The 20,582-nt window shown below is 47.8% G+C and overlaps 10 protein-coding genes across 11 annotated transcripts; 5 read left to right on the plus strand and 5 right to left on the minus strand.

Moving 5' to 3' along the window:
• Positions 1–352: 352 nt before the first annotated feature.
• On the plus strand, positions 353–1,598 carry DFL_009539 (uncharacterized protein; the record flags this gene model as incomplete). 2 transcript variants are annotated; one of them, XM_067639441.1, is made up of 6 exons in its annotated part: positions 353–521; positions 618–690; positions 756–841; positions 928–1,150; positions 1,214–1,406; positions 1,500–1,598. In XM_067639441.1, the coding sequence occupies 6 exons, from the start codon at positions 353–355 to the stop codon at positions 1,596–1,598; spliced, it is 843 nt and encodes a 280-aa protein (XP_067487231.1). The 2 variants fall into 2 exon arrangements, with proteins under 2 accessions (XP_067487231.1, XP_067487232.1); XM_067639442.1 differs by having other exon boundaries at positions 756–838.
• Positions 1,599–1,610: 12 nt separating this feature from the next.
• DFL_009540 (uncharacterized protein) lies at positions 1,611–2,073 on the minus strand (the record flags this gene model as incomplete). The annotated part of the gene is made up of 4 exons (XM_067639444.1): positions 1,611–1,634; positions 1,727–1,785; positions 1,847–1,969; positions 2,034–2,073. 4 exons carry the CDS (start codon positions 2,071–2,073, stop codon positions 1,611–1,613), a joined length of 246 nt encoding a protein of 81 aa, XP_067487233.1.
• Positions 2,074–2,312: 239 nt separating this feature from the next.
• On the plus strand, positions 2,313–4,011 carry DFL_009541 (uncharacterized protein; the record flags this gene model as incomplete). The annotated part of the gene is made up of 7 exons (XM_067639445.1): positions 2,313–2,331; positions 2,471–2,492; positions 2,615–2,789; positions 2,860–3,085; positions 3,136–3,701; positions 3,780–3,857; positions 3,922–4,011. The coding sequence occupies 7 exons, from the start codon at positions 2,313–2,315 to the stop codon at positions 4,009–4,011; spliced, it is 1,176 nt and encodes a 391-aa protein (XP_067487234.1).
• A 490-nt stretch (positions 4,012–4,501) lies between these two features.
• On the minus strand, positions 4,502–5,964 carry DFL_009542 (uncharacterized protein; the record flags this gene model as incomplete). Its single annotated transcript, XM_067639446.1, has 5 exons — positions 4,502–4,543; positions 4,598–5,306; positions 5,375–5,406; positions 5,521–5,808; positions 5,962–5,964. 5 exons carry the CDS (start codon positions 5,962–5,964, stop codon positions 4,502–4,504), a joined length of 1,074 nt encoding a protein of 357 aa, XP_067487235.1.
• A 206-nt stretch (positions 5,965–6,170) lies between these two features.
• Positions 6,171–6,961, plus strand: DFL_009543 (uncharacterized protein; the record flags this gene model as incomplete). Its single annotated transcript, XM_067639447.1, has 3 exons — positions 6,171–6,625; positions 6,837–6,854; positions 6,925–6,961. The coding sequence occupies 3 exons, from the start codon at positions 6,171–6,173 to the stop codon at positions 6,959–6,961; spliced, it is 510 nt and encodes a 169-aa protein (XP_067487236.1).
• A 115-nt stretch (positions 6,962–7,076) lies between these two features.
• DFL_009544 (uncharacterized protein) lies at positions 7,077–7,999 on the minus strand (the record flags this gene model as incomplete). Its single annotated transcript, XM_067639448.1, has 6 exons — positions 7,077–7,124; positions 7,183–7,295; positions 7,367–7,513; positions 7,580–7,735; positions 7,840–7,906; positions 7,973–7,999. The coding sequence occupies 6 exons, from the start codon at positions 7,997–7,999 to the stop codon at positions 7,077–7,079; spliced, it is 558 nt and encodes a 185-aa protein (XP_067487237.1).
• Positions 8,000–8,855: 856 nt separating this feature from the next.
• DFL_009545 (uncharacterized protein) lies at positions 8,856–10,425 on the minus strand (the record flags this gene model as incomplete). Its single annotated transcript, XM_067639449.1, has 7 exons — positions 8,856–9,009; positions 9,071–9,296; positions 9,378–9,527; positions 9,599–9,905; positions 9,963–10,067; positions 10,141–10,213; positions 10,283–10,425. 7 exons carry the CDS (start codon positions 10,423–10,425, stop codon positions 8,856–8,858), a joined length of 1,158 nt encoding a protein of 385 aa, XP_067487238.1.
• Positions 10,426–10,677: 252 nt separating this feature from the next.
• DFL_009546 (uncharacterized protein) lies at positions 10,678–12,294 on the plus strand (the record flags this gene model as incomplete). Its single annotated transcript, XM_067639450.1, has 3 exons — positions 10,678–10,759; positions 10,860–11,220; positions 11,295–12,294. 3 exons carry the CDS (start codon positions 10,678–10,680, stop codon positions 12,292–12,294), a joined length of 1,443 nt encoding a protein of 480 aa, XP_067487239.1.
• A 411-nt stretch (positions 12,295–12,705) lies between these two features.
• DFL_009547 (uncharacterized protein) lies at positions 12,706–19,392 on the minus strand (the record flags this gene model as incomplete). The annotated part of the gene is made up of 14 exons (XM_067639451.1): positions 12,706–12,840; positions 12,899–13,058; positions 13,118–13,339; positions 13,409–14,503; positions 14,580–14,627; positions 14,693–14,741; positions 15,365–15,450; positions 15,512–15,542; positions 15,663–16,825; positions 16,880–16,995; positions 17,058–18,758; positions 18,837–18,963; positions 19,047–19,332; positions 19,386–19,392. 14 exons carry the CDS (start codon positions 19,390–19,392, stop codon positions 12,706–12,708), a joined length of 5,226 nt encoding a protein of 1,741 aa, XP_067487240.1.
• A 341-nt stretch (positions 19,393–19,733) lies between these two features.
• Positions 19,734–20,469, plus strand: DFL_009548 (uncharacterized protein; the record flags this gene model as incomplete). Its single annotated transcript, XM_067639452.1, has 5 exons — positions 19,734–19,744; positions 19,808–19,841; positions 19,902–20,019; positions 20,099–20,373; positions 20,431–20,469. The coding sequence occupies 5 exons, from the start codon at positions 19,734–19,736 to the stop codon at positions 20,467–20,469; spliced, it is 477 nt and encodes a 158-aa protein (XP_067487241.1).
• Positions 20,470–20,582: the final 113 nt, after the last annotated feature.

Consider the following 20,582-nt stretch of genomic DNA (forward strand, 5'->3'; position numbering starts at 1 on the left):
ATGGTTTTGTGTCTCAAAGAGGCAACGCAGCACGACAGTCCAGAGATCGCTGGCATAGCATCTTAGCTATCCTTATCTTGTCAGGATCACTGTTGACGTTCCTCCGGCACGGTTCATCCGGCGAGTATAATCAGAGAGGGATCCTTCTTCTTCCAGCTACAGAAATGCTTTAATCCATCGCCAACATCACAGTCCACATATTCTCAGCTAGTGTGCGATTCCCACCAACTATAGCTGCTTAGGTACAGGTTGCATCCATACTTGCGCGCAACCCTCGAGCTCGCCCTGGCTAGCTACTTAAGTACTTGTATATACTATCTGCGCCGCTGATACCAAACCCCAGAAAGCGAAGATGTCCCAACGTGGAAACCGCTTAATGCACCAGCCTGAGCAGCAGGAGGAGCGCTCCCTCTGGCAAAAGGTCGTTAATGAATTGAAAGCTCTCATGGCCCATGAAGCGAAAGTCAACGACATTCGACGCAAGATTGATACCCTCGAAGAGAGAAATCGTCGTCAGGACAGTAAGTCTAATATTCATAGCCAAGTCTGTAATAAGGGATTAGAGATAAACATCCCAGCATTTACCATGACGGTTCTAACATCAAGGATAAATTTAGCCACTGCTGCAGATCTTCAAGAATTGGCTACTTGCTATAAAGGCCTCAAAGCCTTGACCGATGAAGAGTCTAGGTAGCCAACACCATCACCATGCCCTACTATTCTCTAACTAACCCCCCCTTTACCGAAATCACTAGGTTGTTAAGCCATGTGATTGAGCATAACTTGTCTATTCTCATTGGCTTGCGCAAAGCTACTGAGCAAGGCTATGGAAGTTCCGGTAGTGAGTTCCTTTAAACCTAGTACAACTAGAGATCTCGAGTAGGACTTTGAGTGCTAATCTGAGTTTTCTAACAATCAAAATAAAAGCTGGTCGAGATGGGTTTTCTAAAAGAAAACGAAACGAAACCGTTTCGGTTGATAGTTCAGCGAGCCGCGGGAAGCCAAGGAGTATGTCGGTCCCGAATGAGAACGGGCCTGCCCTTCAGGTTGGGTCTCAGGTCGCTTTCCGGTTGCCAAAGCAGAAGGGTGCGGAGGGCGAGTGGATCCAATGCGATGTCATCAACATCATAGGAGAAGGGAATAAACGACGGTAAGCCAGCGAGGCCTCGAGGAGGGATAATATGTTTGCCGGCGGGACACTAATGCTATATAGATATGAAGTCCAAGATCCCGAGCCGGACGAACTTGGGAACCATGGACAGCAGATATATAAGGCGGTCGCGCACCAGCTTATCCAAATTCCAAGCGATTCCGCGGGTTTACTCCCATATCCAAATGGCAAGCAAGTTTTGGCCAGGTACCCCGAAACAACGACGTTTTATAAAGCCGAAGTAATTGGAACAAAGGTACGCTCTGTAACATTTGTTTTACGATTCTCCTTGCAAGGTAATCTTCGTATTTCGGACCAGACTGCTGACACTGTCGGTGGCTTTTATAAGAGGGATGGGACATGTCGACTGAAGTTTGAAGGGGAGGAAGAAGTCGGGAAGGAAACGGAAGTTGAAAGGCGTTTAGTTCTCGAGATCGGCGGCAGGTAGACGTAATATACACTAACACATGTTCTCGCCCTTGCTCTATCATCATCATCGTGATGGATGTCAAGTCGGCATATCGTAAGCAAGTCGAGACCGAAACGGCGAACCAGACTCTGGGAATTCCAATTTACCCTAGATTCCTGACACAAGGTCATCGTCGCCAATTTCCATGCCCGTTTCGCCGGCAGCACTGAAATTGCGAGGTCTTATGACCGTGTTGTTTGATAGCTTCTCTTGCTCAATATGCGAACCATCCTTTATTGGATCCAATGAATTCTTCATCTCGACTCCAATTTTGACGATTTTGTCATTACAGTCGCGGATATCGTCGTGTTTCTTTTGGAGATTTTGCAGTAGTAGGCTTAACCTGCCTAGTATAAACCTATCTTGTTAGCTATAAAGGTACATGAAAGGGGGGTTGAGAAGATGAGAACATATCTCGTTGTGAGAGGTGCTCGAAACGGAATCCGTCCTCCATTGATGCTGTTGATGTGATCTATCCCAGACTGCAAGTTACAAGTTAAATTGTGGTACCAGCGAGCCCGGGGGTTGGTTTTGTTGATCAGCCAGTCTGGGTCGGGATTTGGTTAATAGTAACGGTAGCTTGGGCTTGAGCTTACCATAAACCCCACACCTGTCCACGCTGGACGTCGTCACCAACACTCCATCATCTACCACCTCTAACCGTAACGATACATACGCTCCCGGCCTTTCACGATGTCTGAAGCCCCAATAGGTTCGTCCATGTAGTCCGACTCATCCCCTGAACGAAGTTAGAAGAGTGGTGGCTTTTATGCCTCGTCTGTTTACGTCACGACTAAGCACCCTGTTGTTCCTGGATTCGTTCAATTGTATTAACTCGGGTGATTCTACAGTTCTCGATGGCGGTACCGGATTGTAAGTTAGACCTGCGCATTTGGGCGAAACTGTCATTTCGAATTGGTCGCCAGCGGTCGCCCGCCTTCAACAACATCCAATGCCGCCCGAGCCACCTAACTAACGTGCCATCCCACGGACAGTCTCAAAGTCGGCTATGCCGGATCAAATTTCCCCGAGCATCAATTCCCGAGCATTGTTGGGAGGCCGATATTACGAACGGAGGAAAGGGAAACGGGAGGCGAAGTCCTCCTGAAGGATATCATGTGTGGAGATGATGCCGCCAAAATCAGAACTATGCTACAAATCAGCTATCCGGTGTGTCTTCAACTTTGGAACCTGTATCCCTCGGCCGGTTAAAGAGCTGCTTGGCTAAACGTCTATATAGATGGAGAACGGTATCGTTAAGAAATGGGATGATATGCTGCATCTGTGGGACTACACCTTCAACGAGAAACTCCAAATCGACCCGACAGGCCGGAAAATCCTCTTGACGGAACCTCCATTGAATCCTCTGAGTAACCGGGAGAAAATGTGTGAAGTTATGTTCGAAAACTATAACTTCGGTGGAGTTTATGTTGCGATACAAGCCGTGCTCGCTTTATATGCACAGGGTATGCACGTCACTCCCCTATTTGGACGTTGTGAATCTAATATATTCTAGGTCTCAGCAGTGGTGTCGTTGTGGACTCTGGTGATGGTGTTACTCATATTGTTCCGGTCTACGAATCAGTTGTTCTCAACCACCTGACTCGTCGTCTCGACGTGGCGGGTCGTAATGTGACCCGCCAGCTCATTAAGCTTCTCCTACGCCGCGGGTACGCCTTGAACCGTACAGCTGATTTCGAAACCGTCCGTCAAATCAAAGAAAAACTCTGTTACGTATCCTATGACCTCCAACTGGACCAGAAACTTGCCGAAGAAACAACCGTTCTAGTCGAGAACTACACGCTACCAGATGGCCGCGTTATCCGGATAGGCAGCGAACGCTTCGAGGCGCCAGAATGCTTATTCCAACCACACCTGGTCGATTGCGATCAGGAAGGCTTAGGCGAATTTCTATTTAGCACAATCCAAAGTGCCGATGTGGACGTCAGATCTAGCTTGTTTAAGGCAATCGTCCTTTCCGGTGGCTCAAGCATGTACCCCGGGCTTCCAAGTAGATTGGAGAAGGAGCTTAAGCAGTTATGGCTGACGAGGGTTCTCAATGGGGACCCTACTAGACTAAATGTAAGATTAGGAGCCCGTATATCCTCTCGCCCCAAAAATCTACAAACAGCTAACACGTCTCGGTACCCCCCCCCCCAGAAATTCAAAGTCAGGGTCGAGGATCCTCCGAGAAGGCGACATCTTGTGTTCATGGGAGGTTCGGTGCTTGGAAACATCGTAAGTTCTACAACTCGGTATCCTCTTGATATAACTCTAGCTAACGGCTATTTCCCCATATCAGATGGCCGAGAACGAGGGAATGTGGATAACTAAAGCGGAATGGGAGGAACAAGGGAAAAGAGCTCTGGAGAAGCTGGGCCCTCGAGGTTAGGTTTCATCCCTCCCTCCCTGATTGTTACAAGGCTACTTGGCTTCTTCTTTGTTACCCAAAATACATATTACTTGCAGTGTACCAAAGGAATTGTGTCCATCGATGCCCTGTTGTTAGCCATAGATCTAGAATTTTACTTTTCTTGGTATCGTAAACATGCGTTCGTCTGTTTATATGATCTAATTTGAACCATAACATGTAAAGGTGTGAGCTGAGAAACTCTAGTGTATCCGTTTTTGGTAACAAGAATCCGGAGTGGTGTCTTTACGTTGATACCTTCTAACAGGCCAGAAATGATGCCACTTAGAGGTCGGCATCTTGCAACGAGACGATGGATGATGGTGAGATCTGACAACATATAATACATCATATACAATAATAAACAATAACTCCCTGACACCAGATTAGGCTCCAGAAACGATAGTACAAACGGGCAAAAATGATGCACCGTCAGAATAAAATACTCGCGAACGGCATATAACTCTCAACCTTAGAGGCCCAGATCTGGAAGCAGGTGACCCATACGGTGAATCTGCGCACTCGTTAGTTATTTTAGCTTTTGGCATAAGGGGAGCTGGTGGCCTACTTTCGTTTTTAGATAGCTATCGACTTCTTCCCCGGAAACCCCTCCCTTCAAGCCTCTCCAAGCCAAAGGAACCATCGGAACTCTTTCCGCAACTTTTATTTCCTTGTTTGGACCTTCAACCGCCGCAACCTTTATCGGGTTGTTCGTCAACAATCTAATCGTCGACAGGCCAAGGTCTTGGAGGATAGCAGTGGCAAGCCCATACGATCGAGCGTCAGCCGGGTGACGAAGAAGCAGATTCGCCGTAACTGTATCATTTCCAAGATCTTGGAGGTTATAAGCCTTTAGTTTTTCGGCTAATCCAATGCCTCTACCCTCCTGGCGCAGGTACACCACAACACCGTTGCCTTCGAGTGTCATGAGACGTGCGGCCTCGTCGAGCTGCTCACCACAGTCGCACCTGGCCGACCACGCAGTCTCTCCAGTGTAGCATTCAGAATGAATCCGAACCAAAGGAATTTGGGTTTCCGGGGTTTGAGTAACAGTCGCATCAGAACCCTGGCTCGGTGATGGAGCTGAGGACGATGTTCTACCGGGATATAAACGACCTGTATAAGCACCCCGGGTCATCCGCACCATTTCAGTTTCATTCTCCTGTGGAGCATCTAGCGATCTGGATCGGATGACATCTCCAAACACTATGGCAAGATGCTCCTTGTTGTCGATATTGTTGCTATATAAGTGTAGGAAGATTTCGCCTCCACCATTCCTGCGGTTAGGCTTATTAGGAACGGAAAGAGAAGCTAGAAGTTTTGCGGCTGAGTTCATGTCTCTTACCTCGGTATTCTTGCTCTAACTTGGCATTTCACCTGCAAAATCAATGCACCAACAGTAAATGGTTGTTAGCATGCGAAGGCCTCTAACATGTGTCGGGATTGCTTCAGCGGACGGCTTGATGAACAGTGGGGAATGGCCTTGTCTACCTCTGGTAATTCTTCCAGCAGTGTCGGCTGAACGATTGTATCTTGTTCCGATGCAGAACCAGTTGCGGGTTCCGTGGACCGCCCCGGAGTTCTCGTTCCTGGGGTTGAAGGTGGTGTAAAAGCCGGGGAAAGCAAACACGGTGGAACATCAACCTGTTCGCCTTTCGGTCCAAGTAGGTCGGGTGATACCTTTGTTGAAGATTGGGCCTGGGGGGAGGAGGAAGAGAAGCTGCTGTGTCGTCGTTGATTTGAGGCGCCATTGAGATACCGATCGTGGTTTGTGGTATGCTATAAAGCGAGCCGAGGGTATGACAACTTGTGAATTTCTATGAACCGCTGTTTAGGCGCAAAGTAAATTTAAAAAGGGACAGGTAAAAGTTTGAATGGTTCGAGATGGTCGATCGGGCTGGGTTCTGTGCCGAATCGTCAGTACTTATACACCATCGCCGCCGCCATCATCCAAGAAAGTGGGTTAAGACGAAGAGGTTAGCCGGTGGGAGCTTATGTTGAACATGACTAAGCTAGCCTGCTCGGCTTTCAGCAAACATATGCATTTCCGCCGCCGGACTAGCTAGGTAGGTACAGTAGGTACCTAACTTCCAATTCTATTTCCTGGCCGAAGACTTCACCGGATCTGACCTCGGGAAACAATGCTCCTTCCAATCCTGCGACGCCCGTTGCTCTGGGCTGCTGGCTTGCGCCGGCACCGTCGTTCATTCCACATTTCGAAGCCTGGGCTACGCATCTTCGATCCTGTTCGGTCCGAAGATGAGCTCTACACCCTGCTCATGCTCTCTACATCCCGCAGACTTCCGCTCATCACTTTCTGGTCCGCATCATGGTGTCCCTCTTGCCACGCCATACGACCCCTCGTTCGGGACCTGGTTGACCAACAGGCCAAGAGTGGTTTGTTGCTCGGGTTTGCAGAAGTTGAAATCGACCTTGCAACGACCTCAAGCCTTGCTTCTCGATATTCGATTAACTCAATTCCTACAATTCTAGCCTTCCATAAGGGTTCCGCCCTTGACAACAGAATCGTAGATGCCAGAAGAGCAAAGGACAGAGGGTATTTGGCCAGCTGGCTACACGAATGTGCTGCAGCCCGGTAGGCTTACGGAGAAATTTTGAGAAGATGAAATGAAATGAAATAAAAGATACCGGTTCTTAGTTACCATCTGGTGGGAATATAATCTCTACGAAACAGTGCGATTCATTACTGGGAATCTTTCTCTTCCCTTGCACGCCATGATGGTATCGATTCGACTGGGTATGAAAATGCATTGGGGGAATAGCGGCGCAGAGAAACAATAGTACAGGGCAACAGAGGAACAAATGTAAGAATATATGGTCCCGCGAACATGCTGTACCTGTCAACAAGGAGACCGGATCGCTAAGTTTGATTAGATTAGTCTACAAGCGTAACTTCAACCTGCTCGATTAAAATGGAACTATATTAAATGTACGGCGTGGTAGAAGTCAATGGTGCCCACCGGGTAGGGTGGGAGAAGAGCAGATAGAAGTAAGGGTCCGCAGGACCCGTCGCATTACGCCCACGTTTATGCTGCACGAGTCGATGGGGCCTTCACGTTGTTTGACAGCCATCCCTGTATACCATGTCAGCAGCGAAATCGAGAATTGGAATCATCATATGGTCAAGCATACTAGGCCCTCTATCAAACCTTCACCTGTAGTGGCGCACGACGGTACGACATACCATATCCGATCCTTTAACTTGCTCAGCTGAAGTTTCTCCGTCACTTCTTGCGGAGACATGGCTGAGGGCGGTCAAAGCGGGTCAGCCGTTGTTGGTAAAACGGATTTCAAGAATATATATATGCGGGCATACCTCCTGGCAAATCCTGCTTATTCGCAAAGACAAGTAACAGACTTTCCTTCATTTCTCGGTCTTGAATAATACGATGAAGTTCCTGTCGTGCCTCGTCGATCCTCTCTCTATCATTCGAGTCTATAACAAAGATCAAACCCTGTGTGCCTGCGGTCAAAGAAACAGAGTAAGCGACTGATACGGAGGAAAACATGCAGGGGTTCGTCTACCAACCAGAGAAATAATGCCTCCAAAGCGGTCTGATCTTATCCTGGCCACCAACATCCCAGACATTGAATTTGACATTTTTGTATGTGACGGTTTCGACGTTGAATCCGACTGTTGGAATGGTAGTGACACCTTGGTTGAGCTTAAGCTTGTACAGTATTGCTGTGAAGTAATCGAATCATTAGCGACACCAAAAGCGAAAACTACGCGACCAGAGAAGGGCGCCAACACGCTGAAATCATGAGAGCATCAAATAGGAGCATTACTTGTCTTTCCGGCAGCATCAAGACCTAACATAAGCAATCTCATTTCTTTGGAGCCGAAAAGTTTGGCCTGCCGAATGTCGGTTGTTAGTTTGCTCATGGGGCGAAGAGCTGAATCATGCTTGGGGGGTCATACCATCATCTTGGAAATTTGACCACCCATCTTGATCGTTGATGCGGACTGCTGTCCTTGTGCTTGGATATTTCACGAGTGTAGAGATGATCGGGTTCGTGATAGTAGGCGATGCCCAAGTCGCTTGCGGGGGGTTTTTTCTAGGCTGAGGAAGGCCTGGGTTAGAGCGGTGCGATAAAGGGGAAGAAGGTCGAGATGTGTTTGGAAAGATGGTGTCGTGCGTGGTTGGGTGCTAAGGGAGTACTTACTCACTTGGTATGTGGCTTTAAAGTGCGATTTTGACCCTTCGAATTCCCCGAATATAAAAAAACAAATTCGAAAGGCAGTGAGCAGAAAATATATATTACAATATAAAAAGTTTTTTTTTCTATCGCCAGAGCGAGTAAAATAAAAAATAAAAATATATAGCCTAGCAATTAGCCCGCAGTCGATAGTATCGTTCTTATTCCTGATAGGATTTTGGTAAATGAAGATGGAAAGGAGCTGCTGGTAGAGTGCAGAACCATTGCAAGGATCCTCCGCTGTAGCGAGGCTGGCCGGTCAGATTGGCCTGGTTGGCCCAACCACAGCGCGCGTCGGAGATCGCACCGTGTTTGTGCATCGCGATAGGACTATAAATTCTCAGATTTCTAACGGAAGGTCCCCTCGTCGTGCAGAAGCTTGCCTTGGAAAGGCTTACGCACACTGTTTTAACGGATGAATTTTTAGTGGCTTCTGCATATTCCAATATCTAATTAAGCCGGCATCACGATTTATAAAGGAAGCATGAATTCATATGAAATAAAACATGAAGCAATTGCAATTGCAATCGCAACCGACACCTGCTGACTAACTCCACACGCCGTCTACCAAGGTAAAACCTCAGCAGGTACTCCCAATTGATACCTCATTCCCCAGCCTTGACCCTCTTAGTCCGGGGTTGAAGGCTGTCATCCGGTAGGCCACTACGCTTCGTCCCGGGCAGCGAGCTTGTCCGAATGTCATTGTCGTCAGAGCTTACCCTGCGATGGGGATACTCGATAAACGATCCCTCGAAGGCACTAGAAGGGTGTTAGGTCAACCTCAACCGTATCCAAAATTTGATCGAACAATTCATCTTACTTCAGACTTATCTTCGGCCCTTCAGTAAAATAACGATGTTCTAGTGCTTGTTGAGCGGTTAACCTTTTGACCGGGTCGAATTCCAGAAGGCCGCTCAATAATTCGTAGCCTAACTTGTTTGTGGCACCAACTTGTTGATACCATGTTTCGAGACTACATATGTACGATTTGAAAGGCGCCATTTGGGGGTATTCGGGTAGCTGGGTGATCGAGGGCCATCTTTCTTCTAAATAGCGAGCTGGGTTAAGCATTGAACAAATAGAATATCCATAAGACCTCATTTCTTTGAACGGGATGAGACACATACTCGTGGGTGTGCCTAATATCTCGATTATCTTTTGCATTTGGTTTCTCTGGAATGGTACTGTCTTCTTTGAGTCCATCTTGGCTTCTTCTCCTTTGAATATTGGCCGCAGGGCCAATAGCTCAGCAAAAATACACCCAACGGCCCATAGATCTACATTAGAGATTCGCCGCGCGTCAGCGTTAACTCGAGTATCTCGATTTGAAGGCGCAGTGGTCTCATACCAATAGCAGCTGTGTAGTGCCGTGATCCAAGGAGCAACTCTGGGGCCCGATACCATATCGTTACAACCACCTTGTCCCCGTTGAAAAGAGCGGCCAGTGGTTTCCAGAAAACCCTAGCCAGTCCCAAGTCGCCTATTTTGACCTCACCTGAAGCGGTTACCATGATGTTGGCAGGCTTCAGATCTCGATGCATCACCCAATTCTGGTGGAGATACGAGACGCCATTTAAAAGCTGCCATAGGATAGACCTAATCGTGGATTCTGGGATGAGCCGACGTTCAGGGTGGGAGTGATGGTGAACTATTTGCTATTTCGCAATCAATAATTGAATCCGTGATAATCGGGCACTAGAATTGTGATGTACCAGGAGATCGTGCTCAGCGTATTCGAAGACCATATATATACATTTGTCTTCAAGAATTATCTCATGAAGATGGATGACATTTTCATGAGCGAGTTCGCTGTTGAGCTGTGGAGGAAAGCGCACCAATTAGCCAAAAACCGTACACAATCCTTCCTTGGGAAAAGAGGTATAGACTTGCCGCCATCTCGCGACATGCTGACTGCGAGATACCAGTATAGTTTATAACCTCTCCTTCTTTGTCCGGCTTGAATCTATTTACGCGATCTCGTCAGACGATTTATGGCAAGGCATTACTGTAACTTGGACCGAATGACCCATACTTTTTTATCGCAAACTCGCCGGTGGTACCGGGATGGCGAGAGCGCGCCTTGTATACTCTGCCATACGTTCCGGAGGAAATGAACCCGATTATATGGTATTTATCAAGAACTTTGACTTTCGAGGTGTAAGGAGGTAGCGGCATTGCAGAGATGGGGGCGCTGGGTGTATGAGATGCTTTCGCGATCTGATCTTCCGTCAACAGCCTTCGTGCCCAGTCACATGGTGTCCGACGGGGGTGGTTCGGGTTAACTAAGCGGGCCCTGGTTTGGTCTTATTTGGTCTAATCGGTTGGGTATTCTGGAACAGCCTGACACTGGCATTAGACCACAGCTTCGATCTTCAACCATCGCACCGGCAAGACCATCGCGGGCCCCTAGAAAAAATCAAATAAAAAATGAGGGACATTACTCCCTGCCTTCTATTTAATGTGCTCGTTGTGAGCATTGGCTCTTTTCTATTTGGTTACCATATAGCAAGTACCTTCGTCCCTTTGACGTTTCCGAAAGATATATATAATATAATGAAATCTCACCGGCTAACTCGGGCTCGAATAAATACGTTATATTCCTTAGGCAGAGTTAAACGCCCCGCAAGATATCATAAGCTGCCACGGGCATGGAATTTCTTTAGAACTAGACATACGGCCCTGTATACCGATGTCCGAGCAAACATACGGACTTGTTACCTCTGTGTTTTCAGTCGGTGGTCTTGTCGGGGCCGTCTCGGCCGGTTCCATCGCCGACACATATGGGCGGAAACGGACTGCTATGTTCAACTCCGTCGGCTTCATCGTCGGCCCTGCTCTCATGGCTCTCGCTACTGATGTTACCACCCTGAGCCTTGGGCGTATTATTTCGGGTCTCAGCGCTGGCAGCTCTGTAGTCATCGCGCCCCTATACATCCACAGCGTTGCTCCTGCCGAATATGCTGGTACTTTGTGCGTTTGAAACCCTCATTTCCGGCCCGTTTATAAACTCGAGTCCTTTGAGCTAACTTTGGGCGGTGGTGTAGTGGAGCTTCCACCCAGGTCATAATCAATCTTGGTATTCTCGTCGCCCAGTTTCTCGGCCTGTTCCTTTCTGTGGTGCCATATTGGCGTATCATTCTCGCCGTCGGTGGGTTCATCGGTCTAGCACAATGCTTACTTTTACCATTCTGCGTTGAATCCCCAAAATGGCTTGCTTCGGTTGGAGATAGAGAATTAGCATACCGGTCACTTGTAAAGTTGCGCGGACGAAGCGATGTTGATGACGAACTCGTGTCATTTGATGACACCACAAGCCCAGATGGGGAAAACGACGGGCCTGACGATGCGACTCCAAACCAGAGACTCCTAGGCCATTCAACAGAAGCCAATACCTCCACAACGCCCAAGATAACACTTTACCAGTTTATGACCATGGCCGATTATCGACGGCAGCTCATCGCAGTTGTTGGTATCATGATCGCACAACAATTCATGGGCATCAACGCCATCGTCATGTACGGTGTTTCAATTCTCGGGGATATAATCCCGACTGGGGCGACTCTCATTAATGTGATCGTCTCCCTCCTAAATCTCTTTGTCACAGCGATAGCTGCAAGAATCATCGACAAGGTTGGTCGAAAGACACCTTTACTTCTATCGATCGTGGGTATGGGTATATTTTCAGCATTACTCGGCACTGGGATCATCTTCAAAATCCAGGTTCTTTCGGGGATCTCGACCCTTTTGTTCGTTTCCAGTTTCGCTATTGGACTCGGCCCACTCCCTTTCATGATTGCCTCGGAGCTAGTAGGCCACGAAGCCGTAGGGGCGGCCCAGAGTATTGGTTTAACTACTAATTGGTTAGCGACGTTCGCTGTTGCATACGGGTTTCCTTCGCTACGGGCCGTAGTAGGCAACGGGGAGGTATTTTTCATTTTCAGCGCTCTCTCAGTAGCTTCCTTCCTCTTCGTATCGAGACACATACCGGAAACCAAAGGAAGGACGGTAGACGAAGTCTGGGGTCAAGCTAGACACGTTGATTAGTTAAAATATCGGTAGAACGCTGAACCTATAGCATCAGGCATTGTCCCATAGTACGAGTTAGAATGCCTAGCACCCTCATATCGACGGGAGGTTTTATATTACCACAGGTATCCTCATTTGGCTTTGGCTTAATTAAAATACAGCAAAAACACAAAGTAGATCGATATTAAAGTAATTAGAGTTCGAGGTATCTAGCTATGTGGCCGGTTTACAATACAGGCCCAAAAAAAACCTCCTTTGAGGGTAAAAAAAGGACCTGACTCACACATGTATATCATGACAGCGACCTAGAAGAGAGAATCGCTCTAGAAACGCTGGGCATCCTCGAGACTACTAACAAAAATGAGAAACTACAGCAAAGGGGGAAAGTGAGAAACAAAAGCGGTCGTTCGATGAGTAGAGCCCGTCTCCTTAAAAAAGCTTGTGCTCTAGGGTCATATCAGACTCAGGTTGCAAACCCACACAGGCCCGGAAAATATTGCAGAGCGCATTCCGTTGCTTAGCTAGAGCATTGACCACTGGTGTCCCTGGGGGGGTTAACGGCGCCTACAAGATATTATTAGTATATTGGCTATAGCTATACTTCGAGAAAAGGGGTCCGGACCTTAAGCATGAAACTCAGAATGCTGAGAACTGGATGGAAGTTTCTGTACTCGTCATCGGAACTGTTCTTCCATGAAATGCGAGTCATCATCTCAGTAACCAAAGCAAGATCGATGATAAGTGGCGAGGCAAGAAGCGAATCTTCGCAAACGTTAAAAATTCTAGATGACAGTTAGAAACCGACCGAGACACTTGGATTTGAACGGCTATATCTGCTTACGAGATTGTCTGGCGTCCGCCCATGAAAAGTTCCCCGTAGTACTCGTCGAGTGCCCGTTTATGGTCGCCCACAGCAGGCATGTACTTGATCACAACGGTGTGATCAGGGTGCTCTCCCTCCGCATAGAGAATGTGATTGGCGGCGACCATGTCATCGACTACATTGGATTTTGAGATCTCCTTTGATCTGAACTGCTTTTGTTCTGCGAGGTTCTTTCCGTCACTTTTTTTTTTTGCCCAGTTAGCCGGATGGACAGGCTGCTTAATGTGCCAGAAAGATCGAAATACTTACTTGTTTCCGAGATGGTTGTAACTCGCGATGGAAGTGAGTTTAATTCCGGCAGAAATGAGGAAATCCACCAAGGCTGACTTCATCTTAGTCTGACCGGACTTGAAGTCATCCCCTCCAATATAGCTGTTGTGAATCTCTGCGAGATTGATAATTCCAGGCACAAATGTGTTTTGAGGAGAGCCATTGATGAATGGCACTCCTTCGAGGATGCATGCGGTAGCGAATATGCTAGAAGGGGATATTTCGTCATGGCCTGCCTTGATGGCCGCAAGGATGTTGTTAGCGGTATCGTTGACGCCAGGGATTATATCAGCGTAACGCTCAGTGTTTGCGGTCCACAGGACAATGACTTTATCTAGTGCATTTCTCTGTTTGAAGTCACGGATATCCGACCTAATTTTGTCCAAATGCTCCTGGCATGCAGAGCCGCCTGGGAGAACGTTGTCTGCGCGGTCCCCCTGGTTGGATGCAATGAAATCCGGATAATAGATTGATGGCAGAGGTCTCATCTGCTCCATTTCCTTCCGCACCAACATTTTCAAGGTCGGCTCGAGAACTTGGGCCCGATCCATGGCATCAGCAAGATTCATGCTACTGATATCCCAGCCACCGAGAACCAAGTCATTGGGGTGAATCATGGGCAGGAGCCTGTGGAAGGGAATATTGACATCGTCGCCAGTAGACTCGTCGTTCCCCAGTTTAACAGTCGAGCTCATGATCACAGACCCGTAGTAATTAGCCTTTTGAGTTCCCTCGCGGGTAGGCCAAGAGAGATTTTTACGGTTCGCAATGATTCCGGCAGTCACGGTCGATCCATTGTTACCACCCCACCCAACAAGCATCAGGCCAACCTTGGGTATTCCCCGCTCAACTTTGAAGTCATACTTGGTTTCGAAAGGTGTTGCCTCAAGGCTTCCACCGGCGGTCCTGGTTACCTTAGTGGTACGGTACACATAAGAGGATGTGATTGATTCATCCGTGTAGACCACGTGGGGTGAATTAACGGTAAACAAGTCACCCTCTGACTTGGCTGCCTGGTTGTGCCCATTGGCTACGGTCCCATTGGCGCCGGTGTCAGCGTGAGGGGCCATTGCTCTGGTGAATAATATAAGTTATCTCAAGGTAATATCCTTTTGAGAAGCGGATTCAGAGTGGACAAATACAATCTAACGGCCCGCCGGAAGCAGCGGTGCGGTTAGAGTTGAAGGGGTGGTGAACCCTATGAGGATTGGAATGTTTAGCATAAGACCAAATTTATCTGGAAAACTAGGCATTGTCACATACGAAGGCAGAAGATTCGAAAACGTGGTGACGGTTTTCGATCGATCTCTCACTACAACAGCGAGAGGTCGTACGGTTTTTTTTTTATGTTTTTCTTTGGAGTACTAGGAATCACAAGAACGTTGAAGTTAAACCCGAGGGTAAAAACGGAGCTATTCAAGACTAGAAGGTGAAAGGTTGGAAGATCAATGTTAGGGTTGATTGTTGCAATTGAATTGTGGTGGTAGCTTGAAATTTATATCGGATAAGGGAGAAGGAAAGAGGTGAATCAAAAAGCTCGTGCTTAAATAGTTGTATGTACCCCTGTAGCTTAGGTAACTTGGAGCTGTCCGATAAATGCCGTGTTTTTAGCCAGCCGCCAGCATGTAGCTTCAAGTGCTGTGCTGGACCCTGCAGGTTCAAGGTTTGAGCTCCAGTTCGAGCTCCAGCTCCTCGTTGGGACATGGTCAATGGTTGGGGGTTAAATTATTCGATTTCATTAGTAGTTCGCTACCTAGACTAGCCAGCTTATCAGGCCCTTGGCGCCACGCACGCACGCGATAATATAGCTCGGACGTTCCGGGCCTCCCAGGTTCGAGAAAACCTCGGATAGGAAGTGCTTGGAGATTAGATACAGGGTCCGCTAACTAGCACCAACGAGCTTCTTGAGTTATGATATGGACCACCCCAGACTACGCCCTCGCTCGAAAACCCGCCGTCTCAAAAGCTTCCTTGGGCGGTGAATGTCGCTGATTCTAAAATGCGCCCTCCTGCCCCGTTTGCTTTAAGTACGTTAGTGATTGAGAGTAAATGATCCACGGATTTTTAGCATTGAGCGCTCACCTTGGAGGGAATCTATGAACAGCTAGGAAAACTTTCGCAGATCGAGGCGAGAACCGAACATAGCAAAGTCATATATCCACGTAGAGGTTCTCAGCAAAACATTTTTATTAATCATATCCTACGATGCCGACCTGACTTGCAAATGCCGTACTAACACTCCTGGCATCGTCATCGATATTATTTGCGTCCCGGTTGCGAGTTGTATTGGGACCAAATATGCTATTTGCCTCGTCTAGAACCGTATTCCGGCTGACGTTCGTATTCCTTGGAATACTACTTACTCCTTTGTAATCTTGGCCTGATCCTCTTCCATTACCTTCGACATACTGCTTAAGACGGTCGGATTGATTCAAACTTGCCGTCTTATCTAGTGATAGCTCGCTAGCTTCCCTAGTAACAAACTCAAGTCCAGTGCCGTGAACCAAGGAGACACCCCCGGTGGTCAAGCCTTCCCCACGGCCTATACTTTCTGTCGCAGACGCAAGATGTGAGGTAGAATTTTTCTTTTCGTGCCCTTCAAATGGTTGCATTCCAGAAAACCCTGCCCTATTAGGAAGACTCGGCCATGAATCCAAAGTAAACCCAGAAAACATGGCCGGGAAAGCGCTAGTAACGGCTGCAGAGTGAACACTCGAGACATCATCCGGAATATACCCAACGACGCTCCCTGAGTCATTCAACTCGGTCTGCCGGGGCCCTTGATTTCCAATCGAGCGCCCAATTCCGACGGGCTGTGCTGCTCCAGGACTATGCATATTCATCCCAGGCCTAGGTACACCGCTACCAGGGTCTAAAGACCCCGATGACATGTTCGTTTGTCCCGAGTACGCCATCTGGAAACGTTGTGGTCCACGGTATGACTGTCGGGGTCGCGAAAACTGAATGAAACTAATTTGAAGATTGCTCAGAGGGCCCTCAACGAGACAATTACGTTCTTTGTAGTGCAACAAAAGGTGGTGCCAAAGAGGATGCTTGCTCAGAACCTTAGGGTTTCCAAGTATGACAACACCATACTTTGCTCTAGTGAGAGCGACGTTGAGACGGCGAGGATCATTCAGAAACCCAATCCCCTGGTGGTCGTTGGATCGGACACATGATAGGACAATGTAGTCTTTTTCTCTACCCTGAAACGCATCCACAGACGCTACCTCGATGTCTTTATAAAGCTCCTTTTTGTGGGAGCCATTTGTTTGCATCGATGACACAATATAAGACCGCTGACCCTCGTATGGTGTAATTATTCCGATTTGTGACGGAGAGACGCCGGCCTTGAAAAATTTTGAGATAATTTTTTCACATGCGGCAGCCTCCGTTCTTTTGAAGTTTATTAGCGAGACGTTTTACGGGGAACGTATGACTGTTACTGACCTATTCAGATATGATGTCCCACTAGCTGATATTTCCTCGTTTCCAAGATTGCTCCAGAACATCATAGGAGAATCCACTACGGGCCAGGGAAAATCAACGTTTCTCCGGAGCCGCTCCTAGTATTTATTAATATAGAACCCAACTACTCGGAAAGCCATCATGTTGTTCTCATGCCTACCTGAACAGTAACACCGTTTTGAAGGCTGCCCTCGTAAAACATATTGCTAGGAAACTCGCTAAGACACGGGTGCATACGGTACTGAACATTGAGGCGGATTGGTGCACAGCCAAGTATGACAAGGCGCTCGAACAAACTCTGATGTAAACCAGCTCTTGCCGCCTTCTTATTCATAATAACCGGGCCTAATTGCTGGTGGTCGCCAACCAAAACTAATTGCTTGCATCCCAAAACCAGTGGGATCATGCATTCTGGCTCCGCCGATTGGGTCGATTCGTCGATGAGTACTGTACGAAATTTGAATTTTGCAAGTCGTGGATCGCCCGCGCCCACACAGGTACAACAAATGACATCAGCATTTGTAAGAATTTCCTTTTCCGCGGCCCGTGTTAAATGCTTGAACTTCTTTTCGTCTTGAAGCGATAGTTCTCCAAGCTCGTCCTTCAGCTGGCGTAGTTTTACGAGCTCGACATTAGTGTTGTTAATGCGAACTTGTTCGTGCAACGAAAGAAAAGAAACTTGGGATTCAACATCCTCTCGAGATTTCGCCGTCAGACGAACGACTTTTAAGCTAGTCCGATGGATTTTTTCGGTAAGTTGATCGACTGCCACATTGGATGGCGCACAAACAAGAACTTGGCCGCCACTGAGCTTGGCGAGGTGGTAAACGATTGTTGCCGACGTTACGGTTTTTCCTGTGCCAGGTGGGCCTTGGATCAGGGAGAGTGGCTTCTGCAGGACGTTTTTGACGGCACAAACTTGACTAATGTTAAGCTCGGGGAGGCCAGGGACACTAAATCTCCGAGGTAGTGGCGTCTTTAGAGGCGCCGCAGCGACGTCATGGCCAAGAAGCCGGTGATAAATATACCCGCTGACGCTCATTTCGTCCACAGCAAAGTTCTTCATGGCAAGCTGCATGCGATCGAAACTAGTCGCTTTCCAAACATAATCTGCAGAGAAGGAATGGGTGCATTCGGTGGGAACGCTTTTGTCATTTGCACCCTTCCGAAGCTCGATAGTGACCTCGTCCGACATGTTATTTGGGATTTTGATGACGAAACCGACACCCTCCCAGTGTTGTCTAAGATCTCCCACATACCGGAGGCGCATTTCATCACCCACGGCAAGTTTCACATCACCAAGTTCTAACTTGGGGAGCATGAAGCTAGCAAGGTGCTTGTTGTTCAGTCCAATATCCCACCGCACGATAAGACCGTCTTGACTTTGTGATTCTTTGAGTTTTCGGTCGTAGTCTGCTTCTATCTTCACTAAAGGACCAAAAACATTCTGGTACTGGTACGCATCATCGTATCGTAGAAGGACTGGTTGGGGTTCGTCGTCCACTCCGTTTCCCTTCTCAAGGTCTCCTATAACAGCAGCAGGATTCTCCTTCCATAGCTCTTCCAGTTTTGCAATAGCCTGAGGCTGCAAGTGGCGGGCCCTCATTTGCTCCGCATCCGAGGGCTCGCTCACGAGCCAAGGCAGAAAAGAGCGATCCTGTATCAAGGGTTCCCAGCGAGACGTATCCCAATTCATGTCCTTGCTGGACGGCATTGCCGCGCAAGGTTGGCGACAGAGAAGGACGACCACGGTGTCCGATTTTGCGGGTATGAACCCCAACAGAAAGACATTCCGTGTGCCGCAATTGTAGCATTCGAGTGTGGTTTCCCCAAGCGATGACGAAGGGTGAAGGCAGACTTCCTATTTCGCCGCGCACGCGCGTCAGTTACCAAAACTATGAACCCCGAGATGGATTGAAGAAACTTTCGAAACGCTCACCTTGTGTCGAGCTCGAACAAGATGGTTGACAATATGGGATGACGAGGTATTCCCGCGCCCACTACAGAACCATTTATTGCAGCTTAGGCATTTTACAACAGCACTTGGCGAGTGGATGCCACAATAGCTAGGTATGATCAGGAAGACATCAGAGGCAAGCTACAATGAAATACACGATCCTTCGAGGACCCGGTTAGGAGAACCACTTACGCACAAGCATGTGGCGGCAGTTCCCCATCCCCATCTACAAGCCCATCTGGGTCCTGGGGGATAGCAGTGCCAACCGGAACACTAGCGAGGCTGAGCGTCCCATCCATAAGGCTCTCAAGTTCGTCGTTTTCATCATCCGTTTTCTCGGTGTCAGGTTCGTCGTCGTCATCATGGCGGCGACGGTTTCCGATCCTCCTTTCACTGATTGACGAAGCCCCGACGACCGATGCATCGTCGTTGATTGACGACGCAGCGTCAAAGTGATCCCCGAGGTGCGTATAGATTCCTACATATGTCAGAAGAAGGTAATTTAAAGGAGAGACGCCTGGTTTAACGAACCTTCCATGTATTTTGGTTACCAGTCCTCAAGTTTCGGTATTACAGTCGCGTTTTGAGAAATATTGCCCAGGGTTAAATGTCAGGCTCCGCGTTCTATTGCTGTATTGTTGAGAATGTTTTGAAGGTGGGATGAAATAGGCGATATAGATCTAAAGTCTTGATGAGGGAAGACAAAGCAGACAGTTTGCCAAGAAATAGTGTTGGCCAAACCTCCAGCTAAATTAAAGCTACCGTGACGGGCAGTTACCTCCAAGACAGATTAACCCTTGCCGTTCACTTGCGTCTTGCTCTTAAGCTTAACTCCCGTGATATGCCAGATTCAAGCCAGCAGTATATCATCGAGTAAACATGGCGATTAGGTATCCGCATTCTTTTATCGAAGTCGAGTAAGAAAGACACGCCCGCTAACGTTCTCATCTCAGATACATCATCCTCCTTTCCCGACAGGGCAAAGTCGTAAGAACACCAATGTCCCCAAGCAACCAGAAAATCCCACTTACAGAGGTTATATAATAGCGGCTGTCTAAATGGTTTACAACTTTATCACTCAAAGAAAAGAACAAAATCATCAAAGAAGTTTCCCAGCTCGTGCTCTCTCGGCGAACACGGATGTGTAACTTTCTAGAATACAAGGGTCTCTCACCAATGTTGCCTCCTTGTTTGGGCCTGCGCCCAGTATATACTTAGGTACTTACATATATTTTCTACAATAGATACCAAAGTCGTCTACAGGAGATATGCATCATTGTTTTTTATTGCCGGGACCGACCAAAACGACAACGAGCTAATTGCATTAGAGATTGTCCACCGGTATGTCGAGCAGATGGACAAGTATTATGGAAACGTCTGCGAGCTAGATATTATATTCAATTTTCAAAAAGCATACTTTATACTCGATGAACTGCTTCTAGCAGGAGAGCTTCAGGAATCAAGCAAGAAAAACGTCCTAAGATGCATTAGCCAGCAAGACAGCCTTGAAGACATGGAGGTTTGTACCGTTTGCATCTAGCCGAAGAATCACCTTACTGACACGATCCCTACCTAGGTCGAGGAGGATACAATAACTAAACTTATGGGTGGCTAAAGCTGTTATTGTTTGTTTTGCGTAGGGGTTCGCGGCGTCTCCAGGAATACAATCCAATTAGGCACCGAATGGAAGGCGAATTGTATACCAGGATTCGATAATAAAGGCTCATG

Source organism: Arthrobotrys flagrans (genome assembly GCF_004000055.1).
Source record: "Arthrobotrys flagrans strain CBS H-5679 chromosome Unknown unitig_1, whole genome shotgun sequence".
NCBI lineage: Eukaryota > Fungi > Ascomycota > Orbiliomycetes > Orbiliales > Orbiliaceae > Arthrobotrys > Arthrobotrys flagrans.